The sequence below is a fragment of the Balaenoptera ricei genome, chromosome 6, assembly GCF_028023285.1.
Source record: "Balaenoptera ricei isolate mBalRic1 chromosome 6, mBalRic1.hap2, whole genome shotgun sequence".
Classification (NCBI taxonomy): Eukaryota; Metazoa; Chordata; class Mammalia; order Artiodactyla; family Balaenopteridae; genus Balaenoptera; species Balaenoptera ricei.
Window position 1 is genome coordinate 52,935,790 of NC_082644.1, and position 26,608 is coordinate 52,962,397.

Consider the following 26,608-nt stretch of genomic DNA (forward strand, 5'->3'; position numbering starts at 1 on the left):
TGATGTTGATTCACTTAGAACATCTCAATCTCTTTTTGACACGTGCTTACATGAGTCATGACTCTGTACGTGTTCTATTTAGGCAGAAATATCTGGCTAAATGTGATTTGCCTATGTATAGAAGGGCCAATGGAAGCTAGCATAGAAGAGGAAAAAATAATCACACAAGATTGAAGATCTGGCCAGATTTCAAACACATGTTGAGGTTTCTTTCTTAACATCTAATTATCTCTACAACTGACTAGGCTAATCTAACAAATGTAAAGCTAGTGAACCTTGTTTACTCTTTCAAAAATTTTTTAAGAAATGGTTTAACTAAAAGTTGTAGAGAGATAGTATAGCATATTGGGTAAGAGCACAGAGTCTGGATATGTGCTGGGTTCAAATTCTGACTTTGCCAATTACTGTGTGAATGGCTGTATGAATCTGGAGAAGTTAATCAACCTCTGTGCCTCTGTTCCTAAATAATAATGGTACCGAACCTCAAAGAGCTGTGAGTATTCAATGAGTTAGCTCATATATGCAAATAAAGTGATTAGAATAATGACTGGTATATAATAAGCATATGTAAATGTTGGCTATTTTTATTAACTGTTACTTTGTTCAAGAAGATGGTTCAGCTTCTAAATGAGTAGACCATATTTAAACCTATTTAGCCCTAGAAATTAAGGATAATAAAAGAAACAATTCATTCCAAAGCATCAGCCAGGTTATCAAAAGGCCTGTAACTGACTTACTCAACAGAGCTCAGAATGTGATCAAGCTGGCAAACACGATAAACACTCCACTTTTGGACTTGGCGGCACTATACGTGCAACTGGTTAAGTGAATATCTTTCTGCAGTGAAGTTAAGGTAATGAATCTGAATCCGTGTAACAAAGGTGATTAATGCAAAAAAACAAAACTAAATGTCTTATAATCATAAGATCATTGAACCTCAAATCAATCAATAGTAAATATTTATAACATGAATTCTACATTTAAAGTATTGTACTAGAAGCCATTATATGTGTTTTAGTAAAATTTTATAAATTACATCAAAGAGTTTTTATACATTTCTAGTATTTCAAGGTACAGTTCTTATGCTATTTACAAATTATCTCTCTCCCATATACTGCCAATATGTTCTAATTTATTGTTTTTGTAAAGAAAATCAATCGGTTTTGTACACTGATCTGATATCTGGCCACCATATTGAACTCTCTTATCTAATCTAAAAGCAAAAGTTTTCAGTAAATTCTCTAGTATTTTCTAATTGTCTGTAAGTATTAGGAGCTCTGGGTTTTTATTTTATTATACATATATAACTTTTATTTCTTTTTCATGAATTAGCAATGGCCAGAACCTCCAGAAAAATAGTAAAATTGACATCAGACATACTTTTCCTAATTTCAATGGAACTGCTTCTAAATAAAATTTGACTTGAGATTCTACCATTTGTCAGTATAAAATACTCCTCTTCATCTTGTGTAAGGCTTTTTACCTTGGATTCTATATCATCTATCTTGGATGATAATATTACCACATCTTATGCTTTCTTAATGATCTACCTAGCTTTTCATTTTCACTCTTTCATTTTCAACTGTCACTTGTTTCAAGGTTTGTCTCTTAGAAAAAGTATAGAATTGTGTTTTTTAATAATATGAGCCTTTATTTTTTTAACTGAAGTATAGTTGATTTACAATATTGTGTTAGTTTCAGGTGTAGAGCAGAGTAATTCAGTTATACATACGTATTTTTCAGATTATTTTCCACTATAGGTTATTACAAGATATAGAGTACAGTTCCCTGTGCTATACAGTAAATCCTTGTTACTAATCTATTTTATGTATAATAGTTTGTTAATCCCATACTCCTAATTTATCCCTCCCCCTGCTCTCCCATTTGGTAACCATAAGTTCATTTTCTATATCTGTGAATCTGTTTCTGTTTTGTATATAGATTCCATTTGTTTTTTTTTTCTTTAGATTCCAAATATAAGTGATATCATATAGTATTTGTTTTCCTATGACTTACTTCACTAAGTATAATATTCTCTAGGTCCATCCATGTTGCTGTGAATGGCAATATTTCATTCTTTATTATGGCTTAGTAATAGTCCATTCTGTATATATACCACATCTTCTTAAGCAAACCGTCTGTCGATAAGCACATGGGTTGTTTCCATGTCTTGGCCATCATAAATAGTGCTGCTATGAACGCTGGGGTGCACATACATTTTCAAATTAGTTTTCATCTTTTACAAATATATACCCAGGAGTGGGATTGCTGGATCATATGGTAGCTCTATTTTTATTTTCTTAAGGAACCTCCATACTATTTTCCATAGTGGCTTCATCAATTTACATTTCCACCAACAGTGTGCAAGGGTTCCCTTTTCTCCACACCCTTTCCAGCATTTGTTATTTGTAGACTTTTTGATAATAACCATTCTGACAGGTGTGAGGTGATACCTCATTGAGGTTTTGATTTTCATTTCTCTAATAATTATGTGATGCTGAGCATCTTTTCATGTGCCTGTTGGCCATCTGTATGTCTTCTTTGGAGAAATGTCTATTCAGGTCTTCTGCCCATTTCCTGACTGGGTTGTTTGGTTTTTTTCAATATTGAGTTGTCTGTGCTGCTTATATATTTTGGATATTAACTCCTTGTTGGTCACATCATTTGCAAATTTTTTCTCCCATTCTGTAGGCTTTTTCATTTTGTTGATGGTTTCATTTGTTCAAAAGCTTTTAAATTTGATTAGGCCCCACTCATTTATTTTTGGTTTTATTTCTTTTGCCTTGGGAGACTGATCGAAGAAAATATTGCTATGATTTATGTCAGAAGATGTTTTGCCTATGTTTTCTTCTAGGAGTTTTATGGTGTCACGTCTTATATTTAGGTCTTTAAACCATTTTGAATGTATTTTTGTATCTTGTGTGAGGGAGTGTTCTAATTTCATGGACTTACAAGTAGCTGTCCAGCTTTCCCAGCACCACTTGTTGAAGAGACTGTCTTTTCTCCATTGTATATTCCTGCCTTCTTTGTTGTCGATTAATTGACCATAGGTGTGTGGGTTTATTTCTGGGCTTTCTATTCTGTTCCATTGATCTATATTTCTGCTTTGTTTGTTTTCTATGGATGTTTTTGTGCCAGTATCATGTTGTTTTGATTACTGTAGCTTTATAGTATAGTCTGAAATCTGGAAGGGTTATGCCTCCAGCTTTGTTCTTTTTCTTCAGGATTGCTTTGGCAATTCTGGGTCTTTTGTGGTTCCATATAAATCTTAGGGTTATTTGGTCTAGTTCTGTAAAAAATATCATGGGAATTTTGATAGAAATTGCATTACATCTGTAGATTGCTTTGGGTAGTATTATGAGCCTTTTTTTTTTTTTGATAAGGGAATTTAATTCATTCACAGTAATTGTGGTAACTGGAATATTTGGAATTATTCTTACCATCTTATTTTATGTTAATATTTGCCATCTTTTTTAGGTTTTTTAAAAAATTGTTTTCCTTTTCTTATATTAATTATTTGGAAGTTATAAATCACCTTTAGTTACTAATAAAGGTTTAAATACATATTTAAACTTATTTTTCTACTAACATCAAAAAATACTCAGTCTAAAAACAAAATTCCACCCTTACTTAGCATGTTCTCACTCTTCGCACTATCACATTCCCACTATCTACTCTGACCACTTCCCATGTTTTAAAGCTTGGACTTTGTTCCAGGTAGTTATTTTTCATATTTTACACAAACAATTATGGTTAATTTAAAGTAATATTTACTGGATATTTTGATCACCTTTTAACATCTCTTCTCTGTACTTTCTTGGATTCATTTTCAGTTTTGCTAGAACACATTCTTGAGGGGCTTTTCCCCCCATAAAATCAGTAACCAAGAAATATTCTTGAATTATTGCCCATCAGAAAAAGCCTTTATTACCATCACTTGTTAAAAGTAAAATGATGGAAAGGAATATTCCGGGTTCAAACTGACTTTCCTCAAGAAATTGGAAGACAATATACCAATGTATTCCAGTACCCAGTGGGCTGCTATAAAAAAATCTAAGGTCAATCCAATTTTAAATGACTTCATCTTTTCCAACTCTTCTCTAAAATCTCTTTTGATGTTCTCTTTATTCTTGAAGTTCTGGGCATGGATATAGGTATTGATCTATTCTCACTTGTGCTGTGCGGCTTTCAGAGGGTCCTAACAATCTATATCTTTGTATCTTTTTTGAGCTTAGGAAATAGTTTTCTGTCATATTTTAAGTTTTTCTCCTTCATTTTCTCTTCAGTTTTCTCCAATTGAAATTCCTACAGAAAGATGTTAGAACTCCAAGATTGACCTTCAATGTCTTAACTTGTTCAGTTTTCATATTTTTTCTATATTCTGAAATATTTAGTTGGCTATTCTATAAATCACTAATCCAGCCTCTATTTATGTACTGTGGCAACCAAGTTTTTAATTTCTAAAATCTCTTGCTCTTGAATTTCTTCTTCATCACAGCAGTATCTTATATACAATACAAAAACATACAATATCTCGCCAATGTCTCATAGGTACTAGATTGTTTTTATATTATCCTCTGAGCCCCAAGTTCTTCTTCTGGAAAGAGATGCTCTGGTTAGTCATGCTGTTAAATTTTCTTAAAAGTCTGATGAGCCTTGATTATCCATTTTTATTGATGAATCAAGGCAAAACTCGTTGGAGAGAGCTGATATGGGTTGCTTCTGTAGATGTAAAGAAATGTTTCCTTGATTAAGACTCTCCTCTGAATTGAAGGATTGACTATGGAAGGGCTGAAGAATAAATGGTAAGGGATGTCCACTGACAGCTCCACTTTGGGGTGTCTGACCACGATACAAGTAGGCAGGGGACCAACACCCCCTTTTCCTTCCCTGCCCTCTGACCAAATAAGAAAAAATTTATTCTGGCAATGGTGGACTTTGTGTTTTTCCCCTTGAGAAGAATTCCTCATGCCTTTTACAAAATTCAAAGTTACCACAAAATTTGTTCCCCTCTGAGTCCTTCAGCAACACCAGAAGCCCATTCCAAGCAGGTTTTAATCTGAAGACAAAGCTACTGCTAACTGATATTCAACTGGGAGCAGACAGACTCTGCTGTTCTAAATGCAGTTCTAGGCCCCATCCTCACCAAACTCTACCCCCATCCTTTCTGTTACTCAGTGTTCAGTGACACAACAAGACAAATGGCTTTTGTTTCATTATATTAGTAAGCTAGTGAGTGTCACAGTGATATAGGGTTGAACTTTTAAGCAATTTATACTCTGTTGACTTCTCAGAAGAAACTCAGCCCAATATTAGCCCTCAGGAACTCAAGAAAGGTAAAAAAATTGACACAGGACTGCTTCCCTGAGTATAAACTCAAGGCTTCGTGCAAAAAACTGAAAAAAATATAAAAAGGTTCAAATGCCAGTTAAAAACATTTTATTCTATAGATATCTATGTTGGGTTTATAAAGAAGAAATAAACATATTGCCACAGGATGGAATAGATACTTGACCCTGTATTTTCATCTGTGTTTCTCTTTGTCTAATTGTTTCATGCTGACAGGCTCATCCCAATTTTGCTCTAGGCATAATCAATGCTATGGCTGCAAGGGAATAGTAGTACAGCATTTCTTATCTGTAAAGCTCTTTATTAAAAGTACTGTACATTCTGGCTTCTTTTTGCTGGTGTGAAGAACACAGGAAGCCGACTGACTTCAGGGGGTAGCAATTCATAGAACTCGGTGACAATAGAACAGAGTGCAAAGTGTCCAAGGACTCTTTGTGCAAGTTCCTTTATAGAATATATTTTCTCCTTTTCTCACAGCAGTAACTTACAGACCATTAAATTTCACACATTTCCTATTCATTTTCCATGTTAAAATATGGCTTATGACCCAGAGTAGAGCTATCACAGGATTCTGCCCTGAAAGTCAACTTTTTACTATTTGATAATATATGACTTTTAAAAGACCACCAAGTCATGGGCCATGAACCTATCCCCATAAGTGATTTAAATGGCTCAAACATGTGTACACCTTCACAAATGGAAAAAAAAATAAGCCCTGAAAACATTACAAAGGATAAAATAAAATTATCAAAGATTGCAATTGTTCCCATTAAGTAAGACCTTTAGTGAGACTTAACAACCAAAAGGTAAAAAGGAAGTAAAAGTCCTCAGAGTTGTAAATGCAAGCAAAAACAAAATAAGACAAACAAAAAAACACAGCTCTATCCCCAATTCCAAACAAGAGAAAAGCAAGCAAGTATCAAGGATTTGAAAGAGGTATTGGGTTTCCAAAACTTAATTTGATAAGCTCCTTGGTGAGAGTAGATTTTAAGGAAGGAACTTGCGGTTCTCTAAAGTCAAAGTTTATAAACTTTTCCTCTTTGGCATATTCCATTTTATAAACTAGTGAAAAAGAAATTGTTATGCCTTACATGTAGCAGTTAGAGTTCTTCCACTGAAGTTGAAATACTAAGCTATTGTAAGATTTTACTTTAAACCATCTCAGCCTATCTAAAAATTACTCATCTCCATAGTTAATCCTCAATTCAGATGCCTAAGTATTTAATCTTGCCGTAAACTCTTAACAATATAGGTAGAAACAGAAAGAAAACATATTTTCTTAGGTTTTAAAACTAACAAGCAGCCTGGATTTCCAAAAGTGAATATAATCTGTTGTCAGGTGTTCTCTCTACATCTATTTATATGACATACTATTAAGCATTTAATAACCTATAGTCTTTTGCAGAATCACGTATCTATGTGAAAAGTAGACTCCTCCTCCAACACCTCTATTATTCTCTAGGATATAATGCTTCATATGGAGAAATGTCAATTCCAATAGCTAGAGGGAAGCTATAGTTAATAATATAGCTAATATAATAAGTGGTTATTATAACAATTATATATTTAATATATTAAATATTATATAATATTGTAATAATTAGCCAATGATATAGCTAATATAATATAGCTAAGCCAATAGATATTAGAGAAGGTTTTAAGAGATGAATAATATCCCTTTCTTCTCAAGGGGCCAGGGGCCAGAGTAATATTGTGGGGAACTGGGGGAAGGCAGGGGAGTCCCACGTAGACACAGAGAGAAGTTTACCTGAAGCTGCCAGAAGGAACGTGGGTGGGATATTACTGGAAACCAAGGTCAGAGTTGGCAAAGAACTAAACATAAAATCCAAAAGGGAAATGAGAGTTAGGAAGAGAGGAAGAAAAAGTAAGGTTTCTGGCTGAGAGTCTTAGAAGCAAGATACAATCAGGTATATGGAATGGGTTGAGGAAAGTGGTACAGAACTGGTGCTATCACCAGTTAAGTTTGTATAGAGGCACACAGTGCAGGTCACAGAGCCAGACGTGGTTCTTAATTAGTGACCTGTCACTGTGCTGGGCTCACCTGAAAGGGGAGATAGGAAGTCAATCAACACGTGTTGATTAAGGGTTATTAACCTCTTCTTAAGGAGGCTGTATCAGTCTCAGACATTTCCAAACTGTCCACAATCATGTTTCATAGATTAGTCAATCATTTAATAAGAGTTCAAAATATGATTTGATAGTGCCCTTTAAAAAACCATTCAATTAAAATTTAGAAAATGTCCTTATTTAAGCCTGGCGTTCACATTATCCCTTGATTAGAGCCTATGTTTATATTCACTACCACTGATTTCAAACTAGATGTGACCAGATCCGGACAAATCAGAGTTAGGAAATAGCTCTCTGAAGAAGAAAGAATAAGCCCCACAGGACGTTACTGTTTATGAGCCATGAAGCCATGTGCTTCAACTGTCATTCAGGCATCTCTGAAGGCAGCATGAATGATTTACATCAAACTGTGGGGAAAAAAACATTACTCACAGTATCAGAAAGGCAGGAACTGTTATATAAACATAACCGAAAAGCACATGAATCCATCAACTGCAATTTCCAGAAAAAAACACTAATTTAGGAATTAGATGGCATTCCCATATATTATAAGCACAGACTATGATACAAAAATCTCTCTCTAAACTAAATCAATGTGTTTAAAACTTTCACGACTTCCATGGGAATTCACACAGGATGCTCATTCTTGGATCTCTCCCCAGAACACTCTAAGACATTCCTTCCAAGAAAGAAAAGGCACTTAATTTTTACTGAGAGCTGCCTGACCTGAGCTTGTATCTTCTGCAAATTAAGTCTCATGATGTCTGGATAAGAAGACTATATGGATTATCAGTAACTGCTGACAGCATTTCTAGATATGGAAAAAAAAAGTTCCTTACTATTTTTTTCAAGTGTCAATTTATTGCTGTGGCCTTGAGTAACTATCTAGTTATTTTAACACCATCATCTGTATCCAGTTAACTCTAAAATGGTACTCACAAGGCCAAGTTCCCTTCAACCTACCTAGCTCCATTAGACTTCCATGACCCTAAATGTATTAAACCCAACACAAAACGCATGCCACAGGGGAACACGGTGAGGGACTAAGGATGAAAACTCACTGGGGAAGGGGATCCATCCATCAAGAAGAATAATCACATTTTTAAAGAAATATATTTTCTTATCATTATTAACACTAAAGGTATTAGTTGATATTGATAACTTGCATTACTATGAATAAGTACTATCAAAAATAATTTCTATTAATACCTTAGAATGAATAACCATAATCACACTAAACACACTTCAAATATGGCACATCTCTTTCAAACTTTTCAAATATTTTCTCTCACAAGGTCTTACAGTAGAATTCTTACAATAAATTATGGTGTCACACAAACACAATACTGCAGGCCAGTGAACTCTATATAAGAGGTTAAGTGACCACCAAAACAGAGGTAGAAGACAGCCTCTAAATTCCTATTCTTACATACCTATTTACTTAGTATCTGCTTATTAGTAGTCTAAGACTTTTCTTTAGTATTGACTCTCCCATGAATTTGAGCCAATGATTGCTTAAACATAATATACCTTCTTTTTATAAGGTAAGAAAGGACAAACACACATGAAACAATACATTTCATGCAGTCATGTCAACTTAATGAAAGAAATAGAAAACACTCCTCCAATAATAGATCTCAACCCTAACTCATCTAATTGAATCTACACCAAGCAGTTACAATTAGAGAATTGCTTTTTCAAAATATTCAATCCTCTTCTTCAGGCTGCTTTACCTTGTAGCTAAAGGCCAGAGAAATGATATGATATGGTCACTTCATAAGGAACAGTGAAGAACACTACCTCCTACTTCTAGTCTTCTTTTATCCTTTTCAAAAGACTTAAATAACTCCACTTGTAAGTTCTTATTAATTATATTGCCTTTGCTTCTGCATGAGTTTGGGTAACTATATTTCAACATTTTACCCTACCATTCACCTTAACCAGCAAAATTACATGGGGTGTTTTTTCTCACTTCTTTAAAAACTTCCTAGAAATTATCAACAGAAGTGTAACATACTGACTTTAATTTATAGCACTGCTTCTTAATAAACATTTATTGAATAAATAAATGAACCGGGATGGTCACCCCAGTACTTCCCAACTTTTTCCATTTCGTGGCACACATGAAAAGTGTTTACAAGGATACTGGATCACCCTAGAACTTCAAAGACTAAATGCATTTCCTAAGTATCAATACATATATTGATATAACACATGTTCTACACCAGTGGCAAACATAGGTCAGGTAACCTACGGTATGACTTCCTCAGATAATCTCCAGGCGTTACCTGTGCATTAACTATTCTAAAGAGATAATCCTACAAGGTGTCAACAGTGATAAAAAACATTTGGTAGAATTAGGATTGTTACAGAAGCTGAAGGGAGAAATAAAGTAGGAAGCAAGCTGAAGTGTTTCATGTTACACATACACCGTGAGACAAAGGTACTCTGAATACATCACGGATCCACTTGCAGAATCAGACAGAGAAATCTAGTCAGAGGGAAAACTTTTGTGAGATAGCAGTTGTTTACTTGACAAAACGGAATGAGCGTGACAAGTTGAGGACAAAAAGGAATTGCAAATACATTAACTTCATTATCTATAGAAACATATTTATCCCACCTTCAACACCAAATTTTTTTCCTATAGGAACACTCCATAAAGAGATGGACTTTTTCTTCACCATGCTTGAAAAAGAACACAAGCACAGACACTAAGATAGAGAAGATAATAAAAATGCCATACCTACTTGGTTAGGAAATCCTTCCCTTCACAGGAAATGCATTCTAGAGATTCAATCCAATAGAAAAAAAATTACAGATGTCTATGCTAAATATATGGTTAGTTTTTAAAAGGCAAGGGGGGGAGTTTTATTAATAATGTCTGATGGTTATCTTATTATACTCCAAGAACTGTGCAGATAGGAAAAATGATTATTTATCTTTAATATGTTTAATATGTTTATTAAACATATTATTATTAAACAACATATCTTTAATATGTTGTTTTATATAGTACTGATCAGCATGTTTTATATGGTACATGATCAGCATGTTGATCAGTGCCATATAAAACAATGACCCAGGGCTTCCCTGGTGGCACAGTGGTTGAGAATCTGCCTGCCAGTGCAGGGGACACGGGTTCGAGCCCTGGTCTGGGAAGATCCCACATGCCCTGGAGCAACTGGGCCCATGAGCCACAACTACTGAGCCTGCGTCTCTGGAGCCTGTGCTCCGCAACAAAGAGAGGCTGCGATAGTGAGAGGCCCGCGCACCACGATGAAGAGTGGCCCCCGCTTGCTGCAACTAGAGAAAGCCCTCGCACAGAAATGAAGACCCAACACAGCCAAAAATAAATAAATAAATTAATTAAAAAAAAAAAACCAAACAACGACCCACTATTTTTTTTGTTTATTAAATGACTGAATAAAAATACGATCAAATTGCAAGAAGTTAAAAAGAGATTAATTCCTATTATATAGGCCCATTTATTCTGAATTAATTAATTTTTCCACCTTAAAAGATTGATATGAGAACTAAGGTATATGCATCTTGGAATAGGGTGCAAGAGTTAATGAAAGCATTACAAATTAGCAAATCCATCAATAACAAAAATAACAGATTAGCATCATGTGTAGATTCTCTTTCGAAGTGTGCTTTCATTAAAGAAATGTGTGCATCATGAAGTAGACATCAACTCAGAGTAAGGAGAAAAAAGAAAAAATTGGGAAAATAAAGATAGCAAAAAAAAAAAAAAGCAACCTGTACTCTAAAACTCTGATAAAAATTATCCACAATGAAAGAATAATCTACAATTCCAATATTAAGCTTTACCCCCATTACTGCTCCATTATTTTCTTGCTTTACCTGAGAGGAATCAGCTTGGGCAAATTCTGTAGTGACCTTCAGTATTTGACGAAGATTTCGTCCTTTATCTTCAACAAGGAGGTAAGCCAGCAGAAGAAAAACATGCGCAGGGATTGCTGTGGTAATAGGGAGCAATGACTCTACGGAAGCTAACCAGTCACTTGTCGCAGACTCTTCTCTCATTACTTCAAGGATCCTCCAGGCTGTAAATATTGAACCATACATGCTGGTTATGGGGAACACAAGCTTGTAGGAGAGCTGAAAAGTAAACACAAAAAAAGGCATGAATAAATGAGATAAATCTATCCGTCAGGAATACATTTCTGACATTCATTTATTTTTTATATTTCATTGTAAGAAATCAATCCTTCCAACAAAATGAATACAAAATTTTCCATTCCTGCCCAAAACCTCTCTGCACGTATTTAAGCTAATGGGATTACACAAAAAGAAAATAGTTGTCAGGTGGAACTCTAGAACAGCTTATTACCAACTATCCTCATGTTTACCATTCGCTCCCAGTTAAGGCAGGAAAAAAAAAAAAGAGTCAATATACAAAACCCAGAGGCAACAGAGTTTGGGAAAAGCCATTACCACTTAAGAAGTATTTACCAGTGAGAGGGAAGATAGAAAAATAACACTGTATTTGCCCAGCTCCAGGCCCCAGTAAGAGGCAACTCGGGGCAGATGGCAGACTTGGACTGAGGACAATTCATTTTTGTAACAGACAGTCTGTTGATAGGAACAGAGTTGGTTCAGCTGGAGCCTGGAAATTCATTAATAATTGTGAATAACTCCTGCAAGAAATAGCCTGACAGCTCTAAATTGAAATGATACCCAAAGAAGATGTTATACTTAAGTCAATCTGAGGAATGGCTCCTCATGGAAGTCAAGTGGTGCAGTCAGGGTCAGAGACTGGATAGAACTCTGCCAATGTGAGTTGTGTGCCCGAATGGCTCGGGAGAAGCCACGGACATTAATGAGGAATTAGATATTGCCTGCTCAAAAAATAATTCAATTCATTTAGAGTGCAATGAGACAAATTAGAAATTTCTAGATTATAACTGTCCTGTTATTGGAGACTGACTTACATGGATAAGAATAACAGTTGAAAGGATGAGAAGTAAAAGTTAAGCCTTATAAAACTTTTTAATAACAACTTTATTGAGATATAATTCACGTCATAAAATCCAGCCTTTTAAAGTTTGTAACTCAGTGAATTTTAGTAATTCATAGAATTGTGTAACCATCATCACCAGCTAATTTTAGAACATTTTTCTTTACCTCAAAAGGAAACCCCGTGCCCCTTAACAGTCCCTCTTTATTCCCTCTGACCCCCAGGCCCAGGCAACCATTAATCTACTTTCTGTTTCTATTCTGACCATTTCATATAGTAGGAACCACACAGTATGTGGGTTTTTGTGACTGGCTTCTTTTACTTAGCATATTCTCGAGGTTCACACATGTTGTGGCTGATATCAATACTTCATTTCTTTTCATTGTCAAATAATATTCCACTGTATGGATATACCATATTTTGTTTATCCACTCATCAGTTAATGGACATTGGGGTTGTTTCCACTTTTTGGCTATTATAAATAATGTTGCTATGAATACTGCTGTAAAAGTTTTTGTGAGAACATAGGTGTTCAGTTATTTCAAGTATATGCTTAAGAATGAAGATAACCTTTATTTGAAAGTAAATGCCAGTATAAAAACATACGGGGAAGCTCTATCTTTACTGATAGGAAAAGATCTCACACAGAAAAATACAAGATACATATAGTATGCCTGAAATGCTACTAATTAATTTTTTAAAGGAAAGCATAGAGACTGAATATTTGTATTTGCATATATATGTGTGTGTGTATACACACAAAGAAAAGTATTTAGACAAATATAGAAGAAATTAATAACTACTAATCTTCATTTTCTATTTTAAGAGTGTGGAAACTGGACAAACAGAATCACAGGTGAGAAAGAGACTTCTCATTGTACACCATTTATAATTCTTGAACCATTTTAATGTATTACTAGTTTAAAAATTATAAATTTTTAAAATTAAATGATACCTAATTTATTATAATCCTGTCTAAGAATTTTTTTCCCAAGAAGATGGAATTCATTAAAGACGAGAGTCAATTTCTTTAGCCTAATGACAAATAGCATTGGACTTGAGATTTAAAAGACCAGGACTTTAGCACAGCCATGCCAGCTATCAGCTGTTACGCAAACTCTCTGAGCCTTACTTTCCTCATTTGTAATACGGAAGTAATGCCTACCTTCCTGCCAAAATTATTGAAGTTGATAATGAGATAGTATCCACAAAGCACCTAGCACAGTGCCTAAAGTTGCAGAGGGAAGAAAAATATTATCCTTGTCATCTTTAGGAGAGAAAAATAAAATTGCTAGATATGAGTATAAGAGAAAATAATTGGAAATCACCATGAACCATAACTCGAGTCAAAAGCAGCAACATTACAGAGTAAACATAGTGAAACAGAAAAGTAATCCTACTTTGCTTAAAGTATTAGTCCAGGTTTAGGCTCTGTTTTTTGTTTGTTTGTTTTCCTAAGGTAGAGCAATGAGGAAAGGAGAAAGGCACAATGTTGAATAAGAGATCACAGAACGGCCTCTCTGTCCCATTGAGTGACAGCTGCCACTGGCACAGTCCCAGGGCAAAGGTGCCACCAAAGGTTTTCTCTCAGCACCAGCTACCAAATCCTACCCCCACCGCCTGGGGGAGGACCTGTGAATGTGCTGGTAGGCCCTGTGTTTTAGAGAAGAAAGTAAATGTTTAAAAATAAAAGAGAGGCTTATGTCAGGTGAATTATATCTCAATAAAAAAATAAGAGAGAAGAAAACACAGAAAAATAACATTTAACTGAATATTAAATGGTTGCAAATCATCTTCAGACGTAAAATAGTTGCGAACCTTTACTTTTCAAAAAACTAATATGAAAAGACAACCCTCAGAATGGGAGAAAATATTTGCAAATGAAGCAACTGACAAAGGATTGATCTCCAAAATCTACATGCAGCTCATGCAGCTCAATATCAAAAAAACAAACAACCCAATCCAAAACTGGGCAGAAGACCTAAACAGACATTTCTCCAAAGATATACAGATTGCCAACAAACACATGAAAGGATGCTCAACATCATTAATCACTAGAGAAATGCAAATCAAAACTACAATGAGATATCATCTCACACCAGTCAGAATGGCCATCATCAAAAAATCTACAAACAATAAATGTTGGAGAGGGTGTGGAGAAAAGGGAACACTCTTGCACTGTTGGTGGGAATGTAAATTGATACAGCCACTATGGAGAACAGTATGGACATTCCTTAAAAAACTAAAAATAGAACTACCATACGACCCAGCAATCCCACTACTGGGCATATACCCTGAGAAAACCATAATTTAAAAAGAGTCATGTACCAAAATGTTCATTGCAGCTCTATTTACAATAGCCAGGACATGGAAGCAACCTAAGTGTCCATCAACAGATGAATGGATAAAGAAGATGTGGCACATATATACAATGGAATATTACTCAGCCATAAAAAGGAATGAAACTGAGGTATTTGTAGTGAGGTGGATGGACCTAGAGACTGTCATACAGAGTGAAGTAAGTCAGAAAGAGAAAAACAAATACCATATGCTAACACATATATATGGAATCTAAAAAAAAAGGTCATGAAGAACCTAGGGGCAAGACAGGAATACAGATGCAGACCTACTAGAGCATGGACTTCAGGATACGGAGAGGGGGAAGGGTAAGCTGGGACAAAGTGAGAGAGTGGCATGGACATATATACACTACTAAACGTAAAATAGATAGCTAGTGGGAAGCAGCCGCATAGCACAGGGAGATCAGTTCGGTGCTTTGTGACCACCTAGAGGGGTGGGATAGGGAGGGTGGGAGGGAGGGAGATGCAAGAGGGAGGAGATATGGGGACATATGTATATGTATAACTGATTCACTTTGTTATAAAGCAGAAACTAACACACCATTGTAAAGCAATTATACTCCAATAAAGATGTTTAAAAAAAAAAAACTAATAAAAACTTTCAGGTACACTAAATATTAACAATAAGACATCTGCTAGTACTTCTTTGTCTAAAGAGGACTGACAAATAAATCGTGAATGCAGGTGAACAATACAGATTTTCATTAACTTAAAAGAACAACAGTTATCTATTATGTTGACTAAAACAGGCTTAACAAAAATGGGGCCAGGATTTGATCAGGAGAGGGAATGTGGAAACAAACCTAGAGACACTGAAAAGTAGGACCGGTTTTTGCTAGAAGGGATTTATCACTCACCAGACCAGAAGCAGAAGACTGGAAAAGATAAAGCCTTAAAGAGTGTCCTTCAACTCTACACCTCTATGAAGAATCTAGTCAAGAGCTGAGAGGCTTGGTAGTGGTTAATTATCACCAAAAGACAATGAACACCACCCTCGGTATCCATGTTATTAAGAAGACAATGACAACCATTTTGACTGGTGTGAGGTGGTATCTCATTGGAGAGGTTGTGGAGAGAAGGGGACCCTCCTACACTGTTGGTGGGAAGGTAAACTGGTACAACCACTATGGAGAACAGTATGGAGGTTCCTTAAAAAGCTAAAAATAGAGCTACCATATGACACTTCAATCCCACTCCTGGGCACATATCCGGAGAAAAACATGGTCCGAAGGGATACATGCAACCCAATGGTCATTGCACCACTGCTTACAGTAGCCAAGACATGGATACAACCTAAATGTCCATCGACAGAGAAATGGATAAAGAAGATGTGACACATATATACAGTGGAATATTACTCAGCCATTGTAAAGAACGAAATAATGCCATTTGCAGCAACATGGACAGACCTAGAGATTGTCAAACTGAGTGAAGTAATTCAGGCAGAGAAAGAGAAATATCGTATGATATTGCTTACGTGTGGAATCTAAAACGAAATGATACAAATGAACTTATTTACAAAACAGAAACAGACTCACAGACTTAGAGAACGAATTTATGGTTACTAGCGGGGAAAGGTGGGGGGAAGGAATAGTTAAGGAGTTTGGGATTGACATGTACACCCTGCTATATTTTAAATGGATAACCAACAAGGACCTACTGTATAGCACAAGGAACTCTGCTCAATATTATGTAATAACCTAAATGGGAAAAGAATTTGAAAAAGAATAGATACATGTATATGTACAACTGAATCACTTTGCTGTACACCTGAAACTATCACAACATTGTTAATCAACTATACTCCAATATAAAATTAAAAGTTTAAAAAACAGACAACGATAGAAGCATAAGATCTAATTCTTTTTAATTTCCAACCAAAAGCTTTTAAGAAACCAGTTTACTTCAACTTACTATTGATTTACTGTTTCCCTGTAAATCTGAAACGCTGTTATTAACTCCCAAGTTCAGCACAAAGATGATAAATTACTGTTCAGCAAAAAAAAAAACTCAAAAAAACAAAAAACAAAGTGGAGGCAATAGAGTATAGGCAAATCTAAACTCTATTTGTCGAACAGACAAAATCTGAATCTCAATCCTACCATCCACTACCTGTGTAATGAGGGGAAGTTAATTAACCTCCCTAATTTCAATTTCTTCACTTGTAAAATGAGTATTATAAGATTATCATCAAGGAAATGCAAATCAAAACCACAACGAAATAGCACTTCACACCCACTAGCATGGTTATAATAAAAAAGACAGGCAATAACAAGTGTTGGCAAGGATGTAGAGAAACTGGCACCTTCATACACTGCTAGTGGTAATGTAAAACGGTGCAGTTGCTTTGGAAAAGTCTGGCAGCTCCTCAAATGATCAAACATGGAGTTACCATATGGTCTAGCAATTCCACTCCTAGGTATCTACCCAAGAAAAATGAAAACCTATGTCCACACAAAAACTTGTATAGGAGTGTTCATAACAGCATTATTCACAATAGCCAAAAAATTAAAATAACCCAAATGTTCAACGGATGAATGGAAAAATAAAACGTGGTCTCTCCATACAATGGAATATTATTTGGGAGTAGTTTCTTTTCGGAGTAATAAAAGGGTTCTAAAATTGATTGTGGTGTTATGTACACAACTCTGCAAATATACTAAAAGCCATTGAGTTGTGTACTTTAAATGAGTAAAGCATATGTATGAGAATTTTATCTCAATAAATCTATTTTAAAAAATAACCAGCCTCCCACTGCATGACCCTTGGCAAGTTACCTATCTTCTCTACGCCTCAGTTAACTCTTGGATAAAATTAGACCAATAATATTAGCTACCTCAAAGAGTTTGAGATAAAATCAAATGACTTAATATATGGCAAAGCACTTAAAATGGAGCCTGAACGTAAGACATGCTTAATAAACAGCACCGTGAAGCAGGGGCTTTGTTGCCCATCTGGCCAGGGGCCGGAGAGCTTCAACCATTAGTCCAAGGCCACACAGCTGGAAATGGCAAAACAAAACTATTTCAAAGGTACTGTGAGAAATGAGTTGACCCACATAACTTCTTACACAGAGCATGTGCTCAATAAATGTTAACTTTAGCTATAAATAGGACAACAATCTATTACAAATTTTGATTTTTTTAAGAGACAAATATTCAAAATGCTTCCTGCTTACTATATACTACTTCAAAGCAACTGTGAACGAAACCTACTAGGCACTGCTTTATTCCAAGGTAATAAAGTTCACAGTACTTTACTTAAGTTTGAATAAAGTACATTATCAAAAAATACAAATGAATAAACGTATGACAAATCCTAGCTCAGGCACACTGTCTCTAAATCTTTCTCTTGACTAAAACAGTTCTCCAGAGCTGAATCTTGCCCTACTATATAATTGCAGGAATTTAGCTTTTAAGTCTCTTTGCCACTTTATCTCACCCATCCATGGCTGCCAGGGGCACACAGGAGACCCCAGCAGTTGGCTTCCTGTGACCCAGCTCTGGCCTACGGCACTCCCAGCACACTTCACCAGCTAGCAGGCCATAACTACAATCTTTCCAACAAGCTGTGATATCAGCCTTGAGCGGGGAGATCCATTTAGTTCCATCCTTGTGCACTCTCCCTCAGTCCTAGAAGTAGTAACTGCTCCCTACATTTGTTATTGCAATATTCCTTACAGCCTCATTTACAGCTTTCAATAATTAGACACCTTTTACTAGTTAACAATTTTTCGTATTAAGTTTTTCTTTGTTCAAATTATCAGTGTGGTTTCTCTCTCCTAACTAGACCCTGACTCATACACTGGTGCTTTCTCCACCCTCCCCGCAACATTCTTTGGGGTAGGGGGCAGCAAGATTTTAAGGACTTTAGAGTTTACAACCAGTGTTTGATTTTTTCACCTAGGAGAACACAAATAGGTGGTTTTAAATATCACATTTAATAGCTACAAAGGAATCCTGTTTTTCATACACCATAAATAAATAAATAAATAAAAGCTTATTAGATTATGTTAATCTTTTATTTTAAAGAGATGAATGGCTGGCTTGGTATCTTTTTTAATTCTTAGAAATTGGGATAAGTTAAAATATGTTTTATTTCATGGTTATCACCATTTCAGAAATGGATAGGTAATAGAGAACTACACGGTACAGTATATTTACCCTTGGTTTCATTTATCAGAAGAATTGTACTTCTGAAGAAATGCTTTATTTCTAAACCAAACACTCTTAAGTCGGAGTCACCAATTTAAAAATAAATAATAAAAATATAAACAACAAAAATCTGTGATTTTAAACAAAGTCTTTCTGTAATAAATCAAGACAGTAAAATGATTTTGTGTATTTGTATCAGAAGCACACATTCCTCATTGAACAGAAATTTCTTGAATGTCTACTATGCGGCCAACAATAGGTCAGGTGTGGAGGATGCAAAGACAAATAAGCCAGGGTGTTACCTATTTCTTTAGGTATGTGGGAAACAGAGTATTCAGTTTAACAACTGCTAAAGTATTTTTAATTTTCCCATCTATAATCAGCTGAAAAAGATAATGCACAAACACCTAGGGTGGAAAAAATACCAAAAGTTCAACAACTGTTGCAATTTAAATATTAACATGCTTAGAAAATAAAGGCAAAGTGTGAAAAGGGCCAAGATTCCTTCCCTCAGTGAGCTCACAGCATAGTCGAAGGTAAAAATATGTACCTCCTAAATTAAGACACAACACAACTGAGTAATGCTAAAAGTACTTGGATGCAAAGGAAAGAGAGTAATGAATTCTGACTCAGGGAGGCTGAGAACACTTGGCTGGGTCTTGAAGAATGAGTAGATCAGGCAAAGGAGACAAAAGAGCATCCTGTGCAAAAGCAAAGATTCAGGAAGAGACTCTCAGAGAGTTTGGGGCAAGTTAAATTTACAGGTATGTTTGGAATCTAGAGTCCGGACGGGTGCAGAAGAAAAGCCAACAGTAAACTGTGGCTTAAATTATTTTAAAGGGTGATCATATATCCACTCAAAGGCCAAGAAAGCAGCACACTAGCATCAGGAGGCATTTATACCCTAATAGCATTCCTTCCTCCTCCCTCTTCACCAGCTGCTGAAGAGAAAAATCCAGCTATTAGTGCTGATGAATAAGATTCACTCACACCTGAACAAATAGTAAGCTGAGTACTTACACATTAGATATAGGGTGATCCTCAGTACACATCACTCATGATTTAAAGGAACAGAACTCTCAGACATAGTGTCCTGTCCCTACCCCCATTCAGAATCCAAGTATTGTTCTCTATGGGCAAACCAAGAGGGAAGGTAAAAGGCTATTAGAAATTTTTGGCCACAGCGTGTAGTCCTGTCAGAGCAGATGCAAGAACTTCCTTCTATTAATGCAAATCAATTACCTATTTCAAGTTTTAAAGTTTTAGTCAAACAATTAGGATTGAGGAAACTGTAGCATACATTCAATTTGCCTGTAGGCTACTTTCTGCTGTATGATCAAACAAGGAACAGGACCAGCAATCCCTAACAATGCCTGGATTTTTGCTGCCAGAACATTTAATGATACATTATTAGAGGAATCTCTGCTTTTGCAGACAGAACAACTGAGGCACTAGCTTGCATTTATGTAATGCCTCTCTCTCTGGCGACTTAAGATGCTTCACCAGTTTTATCTTCTTTAATCCTCATTCAATCCCCATAAAAGTCATAGCTGGGAATAATGCTACATTTTACCGAAGGCAAAACTCAAGTACCAGAAAAGAAAAAGTCTGACGAATATAGGCCTAGAACCCAGCCACTAACCAGACACTGACAATACCTCTACATTACTCTAACAGGAACAGTGAGGCTGACAGAGCAGAGTGGGGTAAGAAGCCCGCAGGCAGGGATAGGAATGGAGTGTGACAGCAGAGTAGGGCCACATACAGGAGGCATCAAAAGCCTCTTAGTTCTTACAGATCCCAGAACTTCCAGGCAATTGAGATTCCCCACCATGGATTGTGGCAGGTCTAGCAATAAGCCGCACTAATCGACAGTGATGACAAAAAAGGGCTCCATGCTCAGAAATGTTGGAGAAGCACTAGGTTAAACAGAACTAGCTCCTTTTCTGCAGGATTCCTCAGGACCTTTAACTACTAAGGTACACCGGCAACTCAACAAGCAAAAGAGATTACACAGCATTTCCAAAACTTATTTCACAGCCGGACTACCGCCCCCTCACAGTTCAGAAGAATATACTAACATCTACACCAGTGCCTGACAGAACGGTAAAGTTCAATGACAGAATTTAAACCCAGACAGATACATCATTAGGAGGTGAGATTATCGGCAGTGACTTAAACCCCACATCATCAATTAACCTTTATGTAAGAGAAACAAGGACGAACTCGTTACCTTTTGGTGGTCGTCTCTGTAGCACTCCTGCTGTACCATTTCTAAAAGGTTTAGAGCCAACTGCTGCCTAGAGGGTCCTTCTTCGTCCGGGGATATACAGTCTTTCAAGGCAGTAGAAGATAATATCTGCAGAACTGGCATCACTAACAGCAAGGAGGACTTTGGGATTTTCTGACCCTCAGCAGAAGAGAGAAGCTTCAGAGCTAGTTATCAAAACAACAATTTACAGTTTTTAAAATTAATACTACAGTCAAATAAAATGATATTTTGTTTAAGAGTAATATGCAAAAAGTTTTCTCGCCCCTTTACAATTGGGTCAGACACATAACTAAGATGATAAACCTTATCCTTTTAGAAATAAAAAGAATGTAACAATTAACTCTTAGCTAAAATAAGCTGTTAATGTATATAATTGAAAACTTGATGATACTCTTAGAGATAATGCATATCATATGTCAAAAAGTAAAATCAACTCTTTTGTAGGTCAATGTGAATTCCTTTAAAATTCAACTTTTGCCTTTAGGTCCTGTCAGATCCTCTGCCCTCAACAAACAGAACCAAGAGACCACAGAGCTCCTGATCTGTGGATAACAAGATCAACATGTGTGCTTCTCTTAAAAACCCAGCTGAGAATTGTATCGAGATGCAGAAGTAAACAAGGTGAAGCAGGGCTGTCCTTCAGCTGTAATTGCTAAGAAGCAAATCAGCAAAGTCTCAAAGTCCATAAGCAGCAAAACAATCTAATGCATTTTTATATTCTTGTTTTTAACATGGAAACTCAACTTACACATCAGAAACATACACACATGTACAATCACTTACTTACGTGTAGAGTCTCCCCTAGACTATGAACAGAATGATTAAAGAATAAATATACTTTCTTTTCAGTTACTGAATGAACGCTGATTTACTGAAAGCTGTTATTTGTAGGCTGCAGAGCAAGATTATTAAAGTAATCAACTAACTTCCCCACTACACTAAAAAAATTCTATAAACCTTAAATCACGTCAGTGAATTACCAGTACTATTTTTTTTTTTTTAATTTTTATTTTTTGGCCGTGCCACGTAGCATACGGGATCTTAGTTCCCTGACCAGGGATGGAAACTGCACTCCCTGCAGTGGAAGCATGAAGTCTTAACCACTGGACCACCAGGGAAGTCCAATATTATATTTTAAATCACTTGGAAGTCAAACCTGAACATGGCATGAAATACAAACCCCTGCAGCTCTGACACTACTAATTTACATTTTTTGCCTAAATGTTAGTTTTAATCCATAATTGTCAGTTATTATGAAAATCCATTATCTTTAACAAAACATGAAATTCATATAATACAAACATTTCTATATTCCTTACTAGGGATCTTCCAGGCATTTTTATAAATTGCTATTTACAATCAAGGCCAGTGTTAATAATTAAGAAGCATAACATTGTATCAGTGCTGTGCGTTTTTTAAATTTGAAATAACAAATATTCTCTTGGTTATCCTATTTCTTTGAACACTCTTTCCCAATCTACTAAACAATAGTTATTCATTACTTTTCAACATGACACACTGGCTCAATAGTTTTCAATATGGTTTATTCAATCTATCTAAAGTAACTTCAAATCAGAGACACTGGTTTACAAAAGAAAAAGTCTTCTATCCAACAAATAATAAAAGTATTGGAGTGTTTGATCCTGTATCAGCCTATCATACATGAGCCACAATAAAGGACTATAGCTTCAGAATTAGGAATGTGGTTTCTCTGTGGCTTTGAAATGTTTTTTTTTTTTTTGGTCAAAAAACAAAATCCATTTGAATGAAATACCCAGAAAAGACACACTTAGAGACAGAAAGCACATTAGTGTTTGGGGGGCTGAGGGTGGGAACGAGGATTAACTGTAAATGGGCACAAGAAATTTGGCGGAGGGGGGTTGATGCAAATGTTCTAAAACTAGACTGTGGTGCTGGTTGCACAACTCTAAATTTACTTTAAAAAGCACGTTATTGTATACTTAAAAATGGTGAACTACACGTTAAATAAATTTACCTCAATAAAGCTGTTTTTAAAAAATAACAAGAGGAGGAGAGAAGATGGCAGAAGAGTAAGACGCGGAGATCACCTTCCTTCCCACAGATACAGTAGAAATACATCTACACGTGGAACTGCTCCTACAGAACACCCACTGAACGCTGGCAGAAAACGTCCGACCTCCAAAAAGGCAAGAAACTCCCCCCGTACTTGGGTAGGGCAAAAGAAAAAAGAAACAGAGACAAAAGAATAGGGAAGGCACCTGCACCAGTGGGAGGGAGCTGTGAAGGAGGAAAGATTTCCACGCACTAGGAAGCCCCTTCGGGGGCAGAGACTGCGGGTGGCAGAGGGGGGAAGCTTCGGAGCCACGGAGGAGAGCGCAGCCACAGGGGTGCGGAGGGCAAAGCGGAGAGGTTCCCGCACGGAGGAGCGGTGCCGAGCAGCACTCACCAGCCCGAGAGGCTTGTCTGCTCCCCCGCCGGGGCGGGCGGGGCTGGGAGCTGAGGCTCGGGCTGCGGTCGGATCACAGGGAGAGGACTGGGGTTGGCGGCATGAACACAGCCTGAAGGGGTTAGTGCACCACAGCTAGCCGGGAGGGAGTCCGGGGAAAAAGTCTGCAGCTGCCAAAGAGGCAAGAGACTTTTTCTTGCCTCTTTGTTTCACTGCGCGCAAGGAGAGGGGATTCAGAGCGCCGCCTAAACGAACTCCAGGGACTGGCGCGAGCCGCGGCGGTCAGCGCGGACCCCAGAGACGGGCGTGAGATGCTGGGGCTGCTGCTGCCGCATCCAAAAAGCCTGTGTGCGAACACAGGTCACTCTCCACACCGCCCCTCCCGGTAGCCTGTGCAGCCCGCCACTGCCAGGGTCCCGTGATCCGGGGACAACTTCCCCGGGAGAACGCACTGCGCACCTCAGGCTGGTGCAACGTCACGCTGGCCTCTACCGCCGAAGGCTCGCCCCGCCTCCTCTGTACCCCTCCCTCCCCGCGGCCTGAGTGAGCCAGAGCCCCCGAAGCAGCTGCTCCTTTAACCCCGTCCTGTCTGGGTGGGGAATAGACGCCCTCAGGCGACCTACATGCAGAGGCGGGTCCAAATCCAAAGCTGAACCCCAGGAGCTGTGCGAACAGGGAAGAGAAGGGGAAATCTCTCCCAGCAGCCTCAGGAGCAGCGGATTAAAACTCCACAAACAACTTGATGTGCCTGCATCTGTTGAATACCTGAATAGACAACGAATCATCCCAAATTCAGGAGGTGGACTTTGGGAGCAGGATATATTAATTTTTCCCCTTTTCCTTTTTTTTGTGAGTGTATATGTATATGCTTCTGGGCGAGATTTTGTTGGTATAGCTTTGCTTTACAATAGCTTTATTTTACTTCACTATATTATAGCCTCTTTCTTTCTTTCTTTCTTTCTTTCTTTCTTTCTTTCTTTCTTTCTTTCTTTCTTTCTTTCTTTCTATTTTTTCTCCCTTTTACTCTGAGCCGTGTGGACAAAAGGCTCTTGGTGCTCCAGCCAGGCATCAGGACCGTGCCTCTGAGGTGGGAGAGCCAACTTCAGAACACTGGTCCACAAGAGACCTCCCAGCTCCACGTAATACCAAATGGCAAAAATCTCTCAGAGATCTCCATCTCAACATCAAGACCCAGCTTCACTCAACGACCAGCAAGCTACAGTGCTGGACACCCTACGCCAAACAACTAGCAAGACAGGAACACAGCCCCATCCATTAGCAGAGAGGCTGCCTAAAATCATAATAAGGCCACAGACACCCCAAAATACACCACCAGACGTGGACGTGCCCACCAGAAAGACAAGATCCAACCTCATCCACCAGAGCTCAGGCACTAGTTCCCTACACCAGGAAGCCTACACAACCCACTGAACCAACCTTAGCCACTGGGGACAGATACCAAAAACAACGGGAACTACAAACCTGCAGCCTGTGAAAAGGAGACCCCAAACACAGTAAGATAAGCAAAATGAGACGACAGAAAAACACACAGCAGATGAAGGAGCAGGGTCAAAACACACCAGACTTAACAAATGAAGAGGAAATAGGTAGTCTACCTGAAAAAGAATTCAGAATAATGATAGTAAGGATGATCCAAAATCTTGGAAATAGACTAGACAAAATGCAAGAAACATTTAACAAGGACGTAGAAGAACTAAAGAGGAACCAAGCAATGATGAAAAACACAATAAATGAAATTAAAAATACTCTAGATGGGATCAATAGCAGAATAACTGAGGCAGAAGAAAGGATAAGTGACCTGGAAGATAAAATGGTGGAAATAACTACTACAGAGCAGGATAAAGAAAAAAGAATGAAAAGAACTGAGGAAAGTCTCAGAGACCTCTGGGACAACATTAAACGCACCAACATTCGAATTATAGGGGTCCCAGAAGAAGAAGAGAAAAAGAAAGGGACTGAGAAAATATTTGAAGAGATTATAGTTGAAAACTTCCCGAATACGGGAAAGGAAATAGTTAATCAAGTCCTGGAAGCACAGAGAGTCCCATACAGGATAAACCCAAGGAGAAACACGCCAAGACACATATTAATCAAACTGTCAAAAATTAAATATAAGGAAAACATATTAAAGGCAGCAAGGGAAAAACAACAAATAACACACAAGGGAATCCCCATAAGGTTAACATCTGATCTTTCAGCAGAAACTGCAAGCCAGAAGGGAGTGGCAGGATATACTTAAAGTCATGAAGGAGAAAAACCTACAACCAAGATTACTCTACCCAGCAAGGATCTCATTCAGATTCGATGGAGAAATTAAAACCTTTACAGATAAGCAAAAGCTGAGAGAGTTCAGCACCACCAAACCAGCTTTACAACAAATGCTAAAGGAACTTCTCTAGGCAAGAAACACAAGAGAAGGAAAACACCTACAATAACAAACCCAAAACATTTAAGAAAATGGGAATAGGAACATACATATCGATAATTACCTTGAATGTAAATGGATTAAATGCTCCCACCAAAAGACACAGGCTGGCTGAATGGATACAAAAACAAGACCCATATATATGCTGTCTACAAGAGACCCACTTCAGACCTAGAGACACATACAGACTGAAAGTGAAGGGATGGAAAAAGATATTCCATGCAAATGGAAATCAAAAGAAAGCTGGAGTAGCAATTCTCATATCAGACAAAATAGACTTTAAAATAAAGACTATTACAAGAGACAAAGAAGGACACTATATAATGATCAAGGGATCGATCCAAGAGGAAGGTATAACAATTGTAAATATTTACGCACCCAACATAGGAGCACCTCAATACATAAGGCAAATACTAACAGCCATAAAAGGGGAAATCGACAGCAACACAATCATAGTAGGGGACTTTAACACCCCACTTTCACCAATGGACAGATCATCCAAAATGAAAATAAATAAGGAAACTCAA

At 37.2% G+C, this 26,608-nt stretch overlaps 1 protein-coding gene and 1 non-coding gene across 3 annotated transcripts in view; both read right to left on the bottom strand.

Moving 5' to 3' along the window:
- The window catches only part of FOCAD (focadhesin), a 311,371-nt gene that overhangs the window by 186,902 nt on the left and 97,861 nt on the right, over window positions 1-26,608 (bottom strand). For both annotated transcript variants that reach the window (XM_059924644.1, XM_059924643.1), the window contains exons 10-11: window positions 21,169-21,371; window positions 11,305-11,562 (exon numbers count right to left, since the gene is read on the bottom strand). In XM_059924644.1, coding sequence (XP_059780627.1) covers window positions 11,305-11,562; window positions 21,169-21,371 — 461 coding nt within the window. The remainder of the gene's footprint in view (window positions 1-11,304; window positions 11,563-21,168; window positions 21,372-26,608) is intronic.
- On the bottom strand, window positions 13,940-14,068 carry LOC132368285 (small nucleolar RNA SNORA30/SNORA37 family). The gene has a single exon (XR_009504025.1). It is a non-coding gene; the product is annotated as a small nucleolar RNA SNORA30/SNORA37 family (small nucleolar RNA).